The sequence below is a fragment of the Bactrocera oleae genome, chromosome 6 (genome assembly GCF_042242935.1).
Source record: "Bactrocera oleae isolate idBacOlea1 chromosome 6, idBacOlea1, whole genome shotgun sequence".
NCBI classification, from domain to species: Eukaryota; Metazoa; Arthropoda; class Insecta; order Diptera; family Tephritidae; genus Bactrocera; species Bactrocera oleae.
Genome location: NC_091540.1, coordinates 73,554,667 through 73,572,356, shown reverse-complemented (window position 1 = coordinate 73,572,356; position 17,690 = coordinate 73,554,667). Strand labels below are relative to the sequence as shown.

At 31.4% G+C, this 17,690-nt stretch overlaps 1 protein-coding gene across 7 annotated transcripts; it reads left to right on the top strand.

The window, feature by feature from the left end:
- Positions 1-891: 891 nt before the first annotated feature.
- Positions 892-16,846, top strand: stj (voltage-dependent calcium channel subunit straightjacket). 7 transcript variants are annotated; one of them, XM_014234875.3, is made up of 24 exons: positions 892-1,282; positions 1,358-1,439; positions 2,150-2,254; positions 2,394-2,661; positions 3,581-3,972; positions 4,693-5,142; positions 5,205-5,345; positions 5,453-5,536; positions 5,785-5,841; positions 7,323-7,403; positions 7,780-7,854; positions 7,932-8,039; positions 8,607-8,678; positions 8,741-8,943; positions 9,467-9,609; positions 10,436-10,489; positions 12,246-12,339; positions 13,069-13,116; positions 13,244-13,354; positions 14,265-14,383; positions 14,464-14,603; positions 14,803-15,027; positions 15,114-15,599; positions 15,671-16,846. In XM_014234875.3, the coding sequence occupies exons 1-24, from the start codon at positions 1,182-1,184 to the stop codon at positions 15,755-15,757; spliced, it is 3,726 nt and encodes a 1,241-aa protein (XP_014090350.1). In that variant the 5' UTR covers positions 892-1,181; the 3' UTR covers positions 15,758-16,846. The 7 variants fall into 7 exon arrangements, with proteins under 7 accessions (XP_014090350.1, XP_036219769.1, XP_036219768.1 ...); XM_036363876.2 differs by lacking the exon at positions 5,785-5,841 and having other exon boundaries at positions 893-1,282; XM_036363875.2 differs by lacking the exon at positions 10,436-10,489 and having other exon boundaries at positions 893-1,282.
- Positions 16,847-17,690: the final 844 nt, after the last annotated feature.

Genomic DNA, 17,690 nt, shown 5'->3' with positions numbered 1-17,690 from the left:
CTTAGGAGCTAGGTAAAATTTTGACAACTTCAAAATGTGCATACATATACCATTAAAATAAAAGTGCTAATTAATTTATAAAACTAGTTGTAGTGCTATCAAACATTGTTGTCGTTTTAAAAATGTTTGATATAAAAAAATTAAATAAATACATAATAGTTGCATGTCATAAAGTATACAAACATTACAACCTTTAACGAGCTTAAAATCAATCATATGAGTGAGTGGTTTTGAAAAACGAGTTCTATGGTTTTGGAGAAACTAAATAATAATATATAAATAAGCACCTAAATCAGTTCCAGATAAGATTTTTTTCATAACCACGGATTTCTCTTTTGAATCGAAATGAATTTCAAGATAATATTTTAAAATATGGAAATCAGGATTTTAAATATAGCATATTTCATATATGAATACCTTTTTATTGCCTCGACCGTCCTACACTACTCCTGATGCCTATGTACATACGTTTATATATAGATCCTCAAAATTTTCATTCATTATTGTACAAAAATACATGCGTATATATACATATTCGGCGCATGCCCCCTACATTGTTTATATTTATAATTGATAATTTTCCAAGTTACTGAAAATGTAACAAAAATGCCGCCTATGACCCACATATGGAAGCATTTACACAAACACACATAATGTACCATATATATCTGTATTATAATGGGAAACAAGCACTTGTTGCGTTTGGCCGGCAAATGCCATATGATAAGAAATTGTAAACAATAATTAACCGCAGGCGCAGATTTTAGTTGGAGCATGCGCATTGCTTCATTAGAAAGGTTACACTGGATGAACTCCTGTCGAGCTCTATTTTTCCTTTTGTAACACATGGCTTTAAATCGATGAACTCAACACTCTCGCATATAATCGTAAATTTTGTGGAAAACGGTGTAGACACAATTTTTCTTAGAAAAATTTGTTATAAAGTTATTTAATTATATCGCAGTTAGAAATAGGGCATTAAGATAATAATTATTATTTTTGTAATTAATTTAACAGTTATCTAAATATTAAAAATGATTCATAGAAACTTCCCTGCGGTAATAACCAACTATTATTGTAATATTAAATAACGGAGTGACGGATTCCTATGAAGAAAATTGTTTACTAGGTGATTTTATTAGACAAAGCTTAAAGCACAAAAAAATATTTTAAAACGGAAGATGGTGTGCAAACCGGGAATGAATTATATATTAATATGTTTTTTTGTGTTATACCCTAACGGTGCTAATTTTGCTCCCGGAGAAAAAATCAATTACAACCTGTGAGTGCATGTTATCCGTTCAATTTAGTTTTGAACTCGTATTTAATAATATTAATTTAATTAATTTCCACACAGTGCAAATTCCTGGGCTGACAAATTAGGCATGGAATTGTTCCATTTGGGTGACTTTATTACGAGAAGAAAAGAAGTTCAAGAGGTAAACAGATGTTACAACTAAGAAAATTACCATTAAAGTATTGATTTTACAAAAAAAAAGTCTGCTGAAAGAAAGTGGGTTAATTGCCCATTGATGATGCTGTTTTTAAATTATAAAAATTGTGTGCTCTGTGGGTTGTTTTTCATAGTAAGCTTTTAGAACAAAAGGCATGAACATATTTCTTCCATTTTCAATTTTTTTTTTAAAATGTGAATGTATGCTTCTACATTTGTAAGTTAATATTTTTAGAAAGTCGTATATTGCATTATCAGGTGGTTTGATATAGTGGTTCGAACCGCATTCGCAATTTTGAATTGAAGAGTTAGAAATTAAAAGCAAAAATTGTACTTACCAGTTTCATACATAGTACATATGTATGTATTTTCACGGACAAGAAAATGTGCCAAGTAATTTTATTTGAAAAATATCGTTATTCCAGATACGATTCCGTTAAGCAAATAGCAAGTTTTTGGGTTTTTGACAAAAATGTGTGTTGATTAAAAATTAGTCAAAAGAAATCATTAAACCTATATGAAAAGGATCAAATACTTGTGAAAACTTTCGTAAAATCATAGCAACAATTTATACGAACACAAACATTATATTAATTTGTAGAGCTATTTAAAATTTTTAGACTTACATATGTAAATATATAAAATATTATTGACTTTACATATTACATTTTATGAATTCTACATTTTCACAAAAAGAGTTTTAAAGAAGCACAAGTAGTATCACGATCAGGAGCCAAAATTGTGGAAAATATGGCGCACGATATAAAAATGATGATGGATTTAAAAATAAGTGCAGTTCGGGTAAGAAATAAATTTAACATTTATATGTGTATGTACATACATATGTAGTATATTGTATGTATTACACATTAACTCAACATACACATACACACATAGTAGTTTGAGGTTGTCAAATCTAATAGAATGTTATTATTTTAAGCGGATAATGGATACAGCAGAAAACACTGCGTTGTCGCATCAGAACGAAAAGGAGGATCTGTATTTTTCCTATTATAATGCTAAAGATATGAGAGAACCTGATGATCCAATACCAACACCAGCGCCTCGTGAACTGGATGATATGGGAGAACCACACATTTTTGTACCGCCCAAAGAGATTGTTCTAACACCGAAAGCTGAATTTTTCAATACGCCAGTTAATCTGAGCGTCAGTTCAGTGCATGTGCCCTTAAACGTTTTCGATCGAGGTTTGATTTCCCTTAATTGATTTTTATTTCCTTTATATATTTTACGACATACATTTTTCTTAATCATTCAAGCTTTTTCGAATACAGCACCTATTGTAGTGTATTTCTAAAAGCATACTTGCCATCAAAAACGAAAACAATTTCGTCAGGATATCTTGCGCAGACATATTTTGTGCTCATGCTGTACCTTAACGCCTCTATATATTTATGTGAAAGTATTAAAAGCTTTCAAATGCACCAAAGTGACTGCGTAACTGATTCTGACCAAAGTTGAAAGCGAGTGTGTAATCTATGTTACACATAAATGCATTAAGAAGCGACTTAACTTTTGACCGTTTACTGTAACAGTTAACCCTATTGACACAAAGATATATCACACATTTGCACATATTATTCATGTGCTTTTGTATATTCTTACATAAGTTAAATAAGTTAAATTATTTGAATCAGTTAACTATTATGAAAAAGGTATTGTCAATATATCACTGATGTGTTGAGATTTATAGTTTCAGAAAAGTTAATTCATTATTAGTAATGAATAAATATTAAGATGACTTCAAATACAACCGACTTGTACCTAACTACAAATTCGCTAATTAATCTCAAATATGCATTCCATCTTATCAATAATTGTAGTTATTGTCCAATAGATCACTGCAATGCTGAAAGATAAAAACAATGTAGGAGACATTAAAATCAACTTGAGGACAAGACGCTAACATCATTTACAACTATTTCTCCATCTGTTATTTTCTATTTCTTTATTATGAAACACAAAACTAAAACTTAACAAAACATAAATTTCTCTTCCTATAATAATAATAAATTGCAACACACATTTTTGTATCACATTCATCAATAATTATATATACAATACATACATATGTCACGAAAAATGCAAATCTGGAAATGTAATTAGCCAAGGAAGTCATCAAATCCATTCAATGGTCGGAGAATTTAGATCAAATATTTCGTGATAATTACAAAAATGATCCAACATTGTCGTGGCAATTTTATGGCAGTTCGACTGGTTTCATGCGCCAATTCCCGGCAGCCAAGTGGAAAGCTAAACCAGTCGATTTGTATGATTGCCGACTGCGTTCATGGTATATGGAGGCAGCGACAAGCCCTAAGGATATCATCATTCTATTGGACAGCTCGGGCTCTATGAAAGGACAGAGGCTAGATATCGCAAAGAAGGTTGTGAATACAATACTTGATACGTTGGGTACCAATGACTTTGTGAACATCTTCACCTTTGGGAAATCAGTAGAGCCAGCCGTCAAATGTTTTGAGGAGACACTAGTTCAAGTATTGATTTTTATTCTTATTAATTTATTTATTTGTATTTTTATAAACCGTGCATATATTTTCATAACTTATCAAATGTCAGATATACCAGTTATATAGGTGTTGTTATAAGATATTTGTTGTCAAAAGATATCAGAACATAAACTGCTAGAATTACCTATTTCCTGTTTCAATAGATTGAATTTGTACAAGCCAAAAACAAAATCGATACATACAATATGCCGATTTCCGTCTATTCGGTTGACTTTAACAATAAATATAATATCTGAAAGAATAAAAATACCAATAATTGTAAAAAGTAAAAGTAGTTTCATATCCGCAACGGGATAATTAAGTATTATGTACTTTTTATTTTACAATTTTATTTATTACTTATATTATTTGTCTGTCTGTAGTTGGTATATCCGAAGGAAATTCGATTGCGGTTGTCCAGTCCAGTTCAGTGATAACTATAAAATGTATCAAAGCTTGTAGATACTTTCATTTGTTTTCAATTCCAATTTGCAAACGAATTCATCTAGTTGGTATTATCAATATGATACATCCATACTTATGTAGGTATATATACCTCGACAAAGCTGAGAATACGACTTTTTCTTGTTTGCATTAAATTTTCCGCTATTTATTTCATACGAAAAATAGTTTTTTTTTATTTACATAACTCACCCTCACATTTACACGCCACCCACACTAACTTTTCATTCCCTCACTGATCATCAGGCGAATCTTGGCAATATTCGGGAGCTCATGGAAGGTGTTGACTCTATAAAAATTGCCAACATTGCCAATTTCACCGCTGCATTGACGAAAGCTTTTGAAGTTTTGGAACAATTTCGTACGGAACAACGCGGCGCGCAATGCAATCAAGCCATTATGATTGTCAGTGATGGCGCTCCTTTTGCCTATGAAGACGTTTTCGATCAATATAACTGGCGCGACCTACCATTTAAGCCGGTACGCGTATTCACTTATCTAATTGGCAAAGAAGTTGCAGATGTCAAGGACATTAAGTGGATGGCTTGTGCAAATCAAGGTTATTATGTACACCTCAGTGATATGGCCGAAGTGCGCGAGATGGTACTAAATTACATACCAGTGATGGCCCGGCCTCTGGTTCTAGGTAAACATGATCATCCTGTTGTGTGGACCCAAGTATATGCCGATGTTATTGTAAGTCTGGGTTGAAATTCATCAAAATAATAATTACTACATAAATGTTACGATGATTTAAGGATCCGAAAATATCAGATTGGATGTGGGAGGTGAAGCAATGCGACGATCAACGCGAAGATGTTTTAGAGTTTCGTCGGGAAGGTTACCGGATGTTGGAGCCAAACGAAGTGCACAAACGCATCTATCTTCGCAACAAAGCGGTATTTCAAGAAATACATAACTATTTTTCTTTGAACACTTGTTCTTCTGCTTCTTCTTCTGTTCATTAATAATTTACAACTATTTTTATTCAAATTTACCATCGAAGGCCTGGAATCAGCCACTCGAATCGGATGTATATCAATTCATGACCACCGTATCCATGCCAGTTTATGATCGGCGCATGAATGCTGTAAGTAACTTCATAATACTCAGTAATTTAGATTGGTTCAACTACCGAGATTCGATTCTTATTAATAAATACATTTATTCCAAAAGTGGTAGAATAAAAATTCAATTTTGAAATATCCAAAAGTCAAATATTTAATCAAAATATGACATTTATATTGCATATGCATATGCTCATATGTACGAACATAATAATACTATTTACCTACTGTATATACTAATCAACAAACCAATCGAATATTACACAAACAGAATATCACCGAAGAAGTTTTAATAAATGAGGCGCTATGGGAATTGCAAACTCGTGAGGTACCTAGAGTGATAAAAAACCACCAAACTGTGATTAATTTCGCGTAGTAAAAATCCGTTGCTAAGTTCTAAGTTAGCGTAAACCAATTATTGTTGCGTTTTATGTTTAATAAACATTATATGAATTTAATATTAATTATAACATATACGTATATACAGAAATACTTAGCTAGTGTTAAAGGTTTGGTAAATATTTACCAAATTTTGTGTAGAATGAACCAATTAGATACATACATACGCATATACTATACTGTCTTGACAACTATACATTAAAATTTTCTAACAATGCCATAGCCAATATAAGCAACATACAAATCTATACAAAGTAAGCATTGTAAGAGTAATAGGAACTTGGTACACAGCAGTTGTTATCTTTTCCAATATTAATACGGTAGAATATTTTAATTATTACACGTTTTTTGCCTTGAATTCATTCTCTTTTATTTAAACAATAGTGTTGGACAAACATAAATCAAAATAACAAATATAAACGCAGAAGTATCACTAGATAAACTGTATTTACCATTCAATAGATTTAATCTCATTCTGGACTCGTTCTAATTTAAGAAATGACCGTCTAATTTTTTATGGTGTACGGCGAATAAGGAAAAATACAAATGCAATACTTCGGCATGCTTTTTTTTTTAATAATTATACCAATAGTTGACAAGGGGTTTGGGCCCCCGATTGGTACTTGCCTAAGCTCATAGTGCAATATATTAATGCATACATTTGATATATGGTAATTATTTACAAAGCAAGTGATCAGCGAGAAGGTTTGGCGGTTTGTTACTTAAGTCTAACCATTAAATGTGTTAAACTCATATTTTGATGATGTACTTCCTCTCAAATATATTTATACATACGCGAAAGTGATATTACTTATGGAGGTTTAATACGAAAAGGATTTATTTAGATGTTGCAATAACAATTGACTTCATTTAATTACTATTCCGCCCTATTGTGATGGCTTCTATTCATGTTATATTAAGTAGCCTATTGAAATCTAGGTTAAGTAATAAGTAATATTAGTTTAGATATGCTTGAGTTTTTTGATAGTTCTAGATTTTGCGGCGGTAATTTTACTGATTGCTTCAAATATTACAACACAAATTAATTAAACATTTTTATATGTATATTAAAGTCACATTAGTACGTAGAGAAAGATGAAATATCTCATTGATCGTAATTTATTAATTGGTAGTAATTGATTTATTGTGCGAAGTGTAAATGATTGTGTAAAGAGTCAATGTGCGTTATCCGCTAAATTGGTTTTAATAGTTGAAAAAAATTAAACATAATAAGTACGGCAATTTCTATAGAGTTATATAATTGAGATTACACAAATCTTATGTGCAAACATACCTATTTATCTAATGTAGATTGAATTCCCTGTTGTTATTTATACTAATAGTTGGAGTAGGATGAATATTCGTTATTTATATTCCATTTGACTAACTTTATTGCAAATGTATCCTTAGACGAAAATCGCCAATCTACTGGGTGTCGCAGGCACGGATGTACCTATAAGAGACATAAAGAGAATGCTCTCCCCGTTTTTGGTAAGTTTGTAAAGATACAAAGTTTTTCTTATTTTTTCAAATGTGATATTATGAACTGATGTACAAAGATTAGCATTGCCAATGTCATAACATACGAGTATGTATATCAAGTGAGGGTGATGTTATTATTAACGGTCGCCAGTTTTAAGTTACCATATGTACTTTAAATCCATATCCTATGTATGTTTTTATCTAACGGGATCATAAAGTCTCTCAGCCTAAACTTGCCAAGAGTGAACTGTTAATTTCAAAAATTTCACTTGTTGTAACATTATGTTCTTAATATAATGATTTACAAGTGAACATAATTGAATGTATTCAAATATAAAAATTTTAATTCAAATTGCATGATTAATAAGTGCTTATTCAATTACAGCTCGGTGTCAATGGCTATGCATTTATTGTGACAAATAATGGCTACATCCTATTCCATCCAGATTTTCGTCCAATTGTAAGTTTTAAATGATTAACAAGTACTATAAACAGGAAATAAGTAAGTCCTCATGATTCCGTATTTTTCCTTTATAGTTCCAAGGCAATATTTTAAAACCAGCATATAACAGCGTAGATATGATTGAAGTTGAACTATTGGACGATGATCGAGCACCGAGAGATTTCAATCCTGTACTACTAACGGTATTTAAACAACAATATAAGCGCTCATTCAGACAAGGAAACTTTTGTTGCTTCAACTTTGTAGACTAGGGGGCGTGAGGAAAGACGAAAGGCAACGAAATGCTCGTGCTCGAGCAACACGCTTTGTGTTCTTGTTCGCTATACTTGTAGTTCGCAGCTTCGTAATCGATACTGCTTCTCAAATCGACTCTGCAATTCAAATGAACATTTAAAATTTGTTGGGAAATTTAAATTATATTTATATATATATATACATATGTATTTATTCAAAATATGGTAATATTCAAAAATGTATACAAATATGCACAAATAACAGAAGTATTTTAGAAAATGACAAATAAGGAAAGTTAGCTAATTAAAACTATTTTTGTGTACGACGTTATATAAGATTTTGAGAAAATGATATGAAGAGGAATGCCGAAAATTGTCCGTGTGAACGGAATGGGCTCTATCAAAGATGATCTTCTGCTGATAATGAACAACAAAAGATTTCACGTCTGAATACAGATTTATAGACTTTTGAATTGACTTTATAAAAATACTTATTAACTTTGTTAAATAACACAGATTCGCGATTCGATTATTAATCAATCAACAGGTAGTAAGTGGATGTTGGTAAAAAATCACTTTGACGAAATGGTGAGCAAGTCTTTATGAAAAATTTACTCATCTGCCTACATATATGTTTAATTTCACCTTAGAAACGGGTTGCACGCATTAAACGCCAATATTATTGGAGAGCGATACCTAATACACCGTTTACTCTTGTAATTACATATCCTGAACAATACGGTGTACATCGCCTTTCCATAAAAGCAGAAAATGAAATACACCGCATGAATATTAAAGGTGAAAACTTGTTAAACTACTTTGGTGGCAAACGCTGGAAAATTCATCCAACATGGTAAGTCATATAAAAAAACCATTACGTTAGTAAAAGCATTTAAGATGTTATCAAGGTACCCACAAAGTACATACTAATTTATACATATATTGTAGATACTTAGAAATAAATCGTGAAGATTAGTTTCAATTGCAAATAGTCGCAATCGAATTTCAGCCTCCTTCACTAATTATTATTTAAAAATTCATAATATAATACTATTACTATCTCACATAACTAAATTATTAAATGTCCAATAATATTTGCAGTTGTCATAACTAATATTAAAAACATTAGTTTCAAACTATATGACAGGCATACGCTATAATGCATTGCTGTTTCTCTAAGAGCTTTTATCATTTTTGGCAGATATTATATACATACATATGCGAGTATAAGTTAAACTTAAAATTATAAAACGAAATGTATATGGGTTTTAGCACTTTTTATGACAAATATTAAATAATAATTCGGTTGCAAAGAAACGTATACATGTTATTTATTATCAAATTTTATACAATTTTTTTCTTTAATTTATTTTTAGGTTGTATTGCAAGCACAACAACAAAACTTTTACAACACCAGAAGAGGAGCTCATTTGGTTTTTGAATAAAATGTCACAGCCTGGTTGGAGGTGGCCACTAAGTAGAAGTGCGGTGCCGCCGGAACATGCAGCCCTTTTATTTTGTAAGTAAATATTTAAAAAGAAATTGAAATTTAATACATAGACCAGTTTAACTGTAGTAAAAATTTATTTAATTTTTATTATTAGAACATAAATTTCCAGAGGTAAAAGTAGGTTGTTTATACACATAGGAGAAATAGAGCCGTTATCATGCCCATTAATCGCTATTATTTACTAATATGTACAAGTAAAATGTTCAACTTTTTAAGTAGTTAAAAATTACCACAATGAAGCGGAATGTGCAGTTTTAAAGGCTCTGGAATGTCCTATTAAATTAACGATATTACAATTATGCGGTTTAATTTATGCACAAATATGATATTAAAAAAATAACGTAACGCGGTAAAAACTGAGTTATAGTCATCACTTATATAACGATTTGTCTCAAAATATTTAAAGTACGTTAATTTTCTTAAGGAATCACGTTTACTCTTGGGTGAAATTTTTTACACAGCATTATCTTTACGATCTCTCAGCTAGCGGTGAAATATTGGCCTTCTCCCCATGTGTACTTTTGATAGAATGCTATCAGATTCTACTGATATGTAACAAGTATCTTTTAAAATCTCGAAATTCGTTGAAATTTAGCAGTTTTAGAATATGAGGGCTTTCTAGACTACTTTTTACCGCACAAAATAAAATATTCCGTTGAGGATCGTTTCAATTCACAAATGTGTATATCTTTTCATGAAATAATGGGTTTTAACTAACATTAGGTAAAATCATACATATGTACATACAAGTAGGTGTGTTCTTCATGTTAAGTTTTTCGTATACAACTTTTTATCGCAATGATCATAATTTACATATGTAAATGCAAATCCACAGCTAACACATCTTCCGGGCGCATACCATCCATAAATGATAAAGAAAGTTACTATTGTGAGTAAAATTTCGTTTCGATTCTGTTTGTAATTGCTCGTAAAAAAAATTAAATATGTAAAGTAACGTTTTTTAGTTATATCGCAAATTTCACTAAAAAGCACCCACCAATTATTCGCATATTCATTCTTGTTAGTAAATTTTCAATACGTCCTCGAGCATTCACACCAGAGCACATACTCGTAGCAAATATTTGATTTAATAGTTTTAATTCCAGCATTCCACGTACATATTAACATATTTATGATAACTATGCACAGACATAAATGTATGTATTATTTATTAATACTTTGTTTTGAACTTCCGATTTTAAACAAACAGCGGTAAGTAATCGGAACAACTGTTCCAAGACAATCGGTTAATTGTGATCAATTCAGATTTTTGATACCCTGAGAATTTATCCGATGTGATATCGTAGGCGTCCTGCAAAGAGCCTATATATTATGTTAAAGTAGGCTTAAAACAAAAAATGCATGTTTTTGTTAATTATTAAGAGAAAACATAAAATCGAAGAGATCTCTTTTTATTATATTTGTATAGATATTGCATTAATTTACCAAAATTTTATTAGAAAAGGTTGACTAAGGAGTTATGAGGAAGTTTTGATTCTCACATAGTGTTGTATTTGATGATGTTATATGTACGAGTATATTTGAACAATTTTGAAAAGTCCGTACCGTTTTAAAGGGAAACACAAATTATACTATAAGCTATAAAATAGCTTCCATGTTCAAATGCCAAATTTTCAATACCATTTTTGCAGAACAATTTGCCTTTTGCTTCCAAAAAAGAATCAATGGCGGCAATTATCTCTTTATTATTGCTAAATTTGTTTTCGGTGAATTTTCTCTAGAAGTAAGAAAATGAGAACATGAGGACAGAACCGGAAAATATCATAGATGTCAAAGGAATTCCAAGCCAAACTCATGCAAATTGGTCCTGTTATTATTCCGTAATCGCCTCTTTCTGCCCATTCGTTCATCGTATTCGGAAAATCGCAAACCACTTGCGAATGGTTCTTCGTGTGGGACAGGGCCTGAATAAAACTCATCGAAATAGTTTTTATTATCAGCTTTATTTTGTATAACAAAAAAAATTTTCCCTAATACACGAAATACTCCATAATTAAATAATAATGGCTAACTACAAAACATATGGAAAAATAATTATACATATATATATGCCGCAGCAAACTACAACGTTATTCAACCTTTAGGAATTGTAAAAATTTAAGTATTACTTTGTTGTCATTCTATTGAATATCTTTAGTTACTGTTGCGTTAAGTTACTGAAATCAAAAATTCCGTAAGCCAAATATTGTTAGCTGAGGAGTTGCCAATATACAAGTATTTTGCATGCTACACTAGTAGTTATATTCATTGCCGAAGTCGCATTCATAAATTTCATATTTATTTTGAATAAAGAACTTTACCACACCTAAATCTCTTTATTTTTCACCTGCACCAATGACAATTTATATTTGCAAAAAAAAGTCCCAAATATGATCGCATACTATATATTTGCATATGTATTCAATCTTGAAGAAGTACTCACTATACTGGAAGTTACAAAGTCAAATTATACGATATAAAAACTTCTGCCCTTTTTCAACTGTTAAAAATGTAAAAGTATGAGTAGTTTTGCTAGTAAACTAAATCTGTCACATCCAGATATGTGCGTACTTAATTCAATTAAAAAGCTTTTTCAAATGAGAAATCAACTTAAAAGCTATATTCAATTTATGTATTCATTCCAGGTGATCGTCAACTCATGCAATCACTTGTTTTTGATGCACGGGTTACCGAATGGTTTTCGAAAAATACAAGCTTCAATTCCAAAGATGACAAAGGGTAAGAGGCGATTCAAATGCTCTGAAATTGAAATGAAAGAATCAAAATGATAAGGTCTTAAAATAACGAACACCTAAGCTATTGTAAATATACGGTTTTATTCATGTAACGTTAATAATGTCAGAATCATTAAAAATTAACTAAACAATGTGAAGAGAATTAAAACAGTAATTTGATATTTAATTCTGAAGAGACGCAGATAATGCTGAACCAACAAATTAGTTTTAATAAGCAATTAATAGCCGCTGTGTTTACCTTAAATTCATCTTATTTCTCATAAAAAATACAATAGTAAAACGTAAAACTCTATGAGCTTATAGAGCATATATAATATGTACATACATAGTATTTACCATATTATATGATTATATATGCAGCATATTTTTAATATTTTTATTGGTTTAATCCACTTTGAGTTATTATTTGTCACAACGATTTTGCATACACAAATAAGATGACATTCGTATTTACCTCTGTAATTAAAAGTATACAAACATTTACCTACTTCGAGTATGTTACATGCACCGTTATACTTGTAAACATAAATACATAGTCCGTTTAAATTACTGTGTTTCTTTTTCTCTGCAAAAAATGTCTTCCCTCCGTTTTCTATGTGGTTTTTATTTTTTATTTATACATGAGCTCACATTTCTTCCACCTCATTACACAAATACGTTTTTTTTTACCAAAATATATACATATCTAACTATTAAAATATGTCTGGATTAGCGCAAGCGCTTCAAGCCCAATAGCCGTTTTAATGGGTTTGTTGCCAAGGTAACATATTACATACATAATTATGTATATACTTGTTTATTTTGTGTAATAATAATGTTCATGAGCATAAATATATTGTATAGTACCTTTGAATTGGGAAACTATCTAATGGGTTTCTATTCGACAGAAATGAATTTAAACAACGATTCGGAATAACAGTGGCATTTCTAGCAACACACAGCGGCTTAACACGATGGCAAGAGTTTCATTCCAATATGGCCGAGGAAGCTGGTGCTGGGTAAGTAATATGATTATGTTATACATGCGACGATGCTACAATAATTGTTTTTCAATATAGTCCCCATTAAGCTTCGTTTTCAAAGTAGGCTTTCGTGTCAACTTAAAGTTTTTAGCGGCGAATAACTTTTGACAGATTGTTCCGTCTCTACGGTTGCCTTAATATCAAAAACCGTACACAATATCATATTCATAACTTCCCCTTACATAAATAAATCGTAAATTTTAATCGTACTGGTTTTACTTTTTACCTTATACATATATAGGTCAAAAATGCAGTAAACTGCCGATTGGTACCAAGCATTGTGTCATAAGTACGCCGGTACTAACATTCCCATATAAAAAGTTATATTTACTCCCATCAGCTTTTTATACTCTCGCAACATGTTGCTACAGAGTATAATAGTTTTGTTCACCTAACGGTTGCTTGTATCACCTAAAACTAATTGAATTAGATATAAGGTTATATATATATAAATGATCAGAATGAAGAGACGAGTTGAAATCCAGGTGACTGTCTGTTCGTCCGCTTGTCCGTCCGTGCAAGCTGTAACTTGATTAAAAATTTAGATATCTTTCCCACCCACTCCCCATATAACGATACTGTTAAAAACTACTAATTGCGCGATAAATTAAGCATATTTCTATGGTATAGTGCGAAAATGGGCGAAATCGTATTACAACCACGCCTATTTTCCATATAACACCATTTTAAATTCCATCTGATTTTTTCATTTTCCACTATGCAAATCAAGCAAAATATATAAAGAAATCTCAAACGGCTACATCCGAACTTAGCTCTTCCTTACTTGTTTAAATTTATATTAGATAAAGCGAGCATCATGAAATATAACATATGATATCAGTGAATTAATCACATTAAAATTTATTGCTATTTTTATTAAATGTAGCGAAACATTTAGCGAACAAAATAAACATGCTATAGACGAGATGTGGTACAAACGCGCAGTAGATCAGCATTTTGTGCACAAGGATAGTTTTGTGTACTCGGTGCCATTCGATGCAGGAGGTAATCTGCAAATAATTTTATCTATATTTTCACTTTTCAATTTCCTATTTGTTTTTTATTCGGAAACTATTTTTGATTAGATATTGGAGAGGAAATTACAGTGACTGCAAGCAACGCAGTCTTCCACACTGAAGGTGCCAAATTCGCACCTGCCGCCGTAGTAGGATTTCAGTTTCATCATTCGGCACTGGAGAAGCTTTTCCGAAATATTACCGGCAATGTAAGTAAATTAAATAAAAATCCCAACAGTTCGGTTCAATTTGCTTCCTCTATAAACAATCCAATGAATCCACTATAAATTCAGAAAGTTATACCACCACGTTTGAATCCAAAATAATCCTATGTATTGCAACAAAGAGGACTTGCAAACAAATGGATGCACATTTATATTCGTTCTAATTATAATACATTTTTTGTAGGGATGTGCTGTTGAGGATCGGGAATGCTACGTTATTGATAACAATGGTTTTATTATTATCTCTCCATATCGCCAAGAGACGGGCAAGTTCTTTGGGGAAATTAACGGTGGTATTATGGTGCGTTTAGTGGAAGAGAAAGTCTTTAAGCGTGTCACTGTGTACGATTATCAAGCTGTTTGTTTTGAATCCAGTGGTGATATTAACGGATCAAATAACTTACTATCCGTAAGTGATATAGTTAATAGTGAATACAACTGAAGCCTAATCAAATTTGCATATCTCATGTATATGATCATATTTAATTCCTATAGCCCCTCTTCCACCTCCTTCGTGCGCTCAAATGGCTGTTCCATACGGTGTTGTGGTATATTGTGCAACTTACCAATATGGCCATTGCCGAATTTATCGACCCATACATAGATGAAGACATGAATGACTACCCAAGCAATGCGAAGAGTACCGACTGGCTCCGTTTGGTGACATTGCATCGCACACGGCTCAAATCGTGCGACATGCAACGTCACTTATATCTTATGTACAATGAAAAGGATAATGTAGTTTACAATATGACAGCTCATGCGTGTGAACGGCCATTTGTTGTGCTGCCGATTCCTAATAGTAATATGATATTGTTGGTAATCGATCAGCGATGCCCACGGGATACGTCCATACAGTTGACGGTTAATCCAGGCCCCATTCCATACCCGCTTGATAAGAATCAAACATTCGCCTGCTATAAAAACGATCGTGAATTTTCAAGGGTCCGTCCGGTCAGTTGCATAAATAGACATATAAATGTAAGTACTAAATTATATATAATAAATCAACAACAAAAAAAGTTACTTTTGTTTATTTGCTATTTAATTAGGAAAGTACAATTGAATTGTGCGGTAATGCAGGAAGCATCCAAGTTAACGTGATCCTAATGACACTTGGTATATTATTGAGCCGATAACTGAAACATTAATGTTTTCCAATTTAAGTCACCGTATGCACACTTTGAATTTACTCTTCAAGGATTAAATTAAACTTAATATTGTATTAGGCTCTCCACATGGTAAAATATACTATACAAGGAAACGCTGGTACCTAACTATAATATTAATGCAATTACATAGGTACATACATTATTTATTACTATCAAGGCAGATATTTTAAATTCCTCAAAGGTGGTTAAATGAAAATCGAGCACTCAGTTCAATCACGTGCATATGTATAAAATTTACCCAAAATAGATTATTTACCAATTGGACAACAATTGTGAATACACGCAAATGTGTTTGTAGGTTTGTAAAAATATGTATTATAATATTGTATAGTATAAAATTAGATTAAATTAGAACTTGGTAAATGTGGATTGTCGAGCTGTTTCATTATGATTGGTTTAGACATGTTACTTACTCTATTTTGAAAACAATTAAAACTCATAAAAGAGTCCATATGTATATACGATTGGGAGAACAATTTCGACAATGAATAAAGTAGTCATAAGTAGCTTTATTAGACCCTCTTATCCCAATATATAGAAAAATTATTAAATTACATTTTAAGATAATTAACCACCTTTACAAAATTAAATAGATCCTTCAACTATTTCAATCATCAAATTTTTACAGAAATTTCCAATAAAAAAGCGAATTACAAGTTTAAACTAATAGATATTCTATCAGATGTGCTTTATAACAGCTAACACTTAAAATTTCAAAATTACGTGAGTATTGCTATATAAAAGTGGTAGGTTTCACAACTTCTTAAATCTCGGATTCTTGGACACATGCCTATCCATATATAACATGTAACTGTTCAAAGATCTAATGGTAATTCAAATGAATGAAACAGAAGAAAAGATAAAGATAATCATTAGATAACACCTAAGTCAACAATTATTCTAGCAATATGCTAAAGCCTCTACTATAAAAACTTGGTAAATATATTTCGTATAAAAAATTAAAAACTCATTACCTTATTTATTATATTAATAAATTGTAAAATAACATTAAAAACATGTAGAATTCAAATAAAGTCCATTGTTTGAAAGTAATAATGTTCTATGGTTTTAATTACCATTATAATTTGAGTTCTTGTTCGACTAATTACACATGTAATAAGGTTTCACGCAAACAAATGCAAACTCTAAGAAGCAATGGATAAAAGCAAAATGCTAATATTTATCTAAACAAGAAAAAATGTAAACTTCGGTTGCACTGAAGCTATAATACCCTTCACAAATACATAAGATTCCTTACAAGGACTTGATTTTGATCGGCTAGTTTGTATGGCAGCTTTATGTCATTGTGATCCGATCTGAACAATTTCTTCGGAGATTGCATTATTGCCTTAAAAAATAATCCGTGCCAAATTTTTTTTAAAGATATCTCGTCAAATGAAAAAGTTTTCCATACAAGCACTTGACTCCGATGGTAAAAATTCTAAGTCAGCTATATGCTATAGTGATCCGATATCGGCGGTTCCGACAATGAGCAACTTCTTGGGGACTCAAAAACTGAGGAACTAGTTCGCGTATATACAGACAGCCGGATATAGGTAAGTCGACTCAGCTCTTCATGCTGATCCTTTAGACATATATTTTTAGGGTTTCCAACGTTTCCTTCTGGATGTTACAAACATCGTGGCAAACTTAATATACCCTATTCAGGGTATAAAAAGATCACCAATAGGAGGAGATGAGAGGAGATAAAAACTGCATCGAAGGAAGAGCTGAACAAGATCCAAAAAATTACTTTTTTAAGTGCTTTGAGGATTGGAAAAAACGCTAGCATAAGTGCATTATATCTAGGTGTGATTGCTTTAAAGGAGACAAATATATATTCATGAATAAATAAACACTTTCTTAAGATATACAAAGTTCGCGATACTTTTTAAACAAA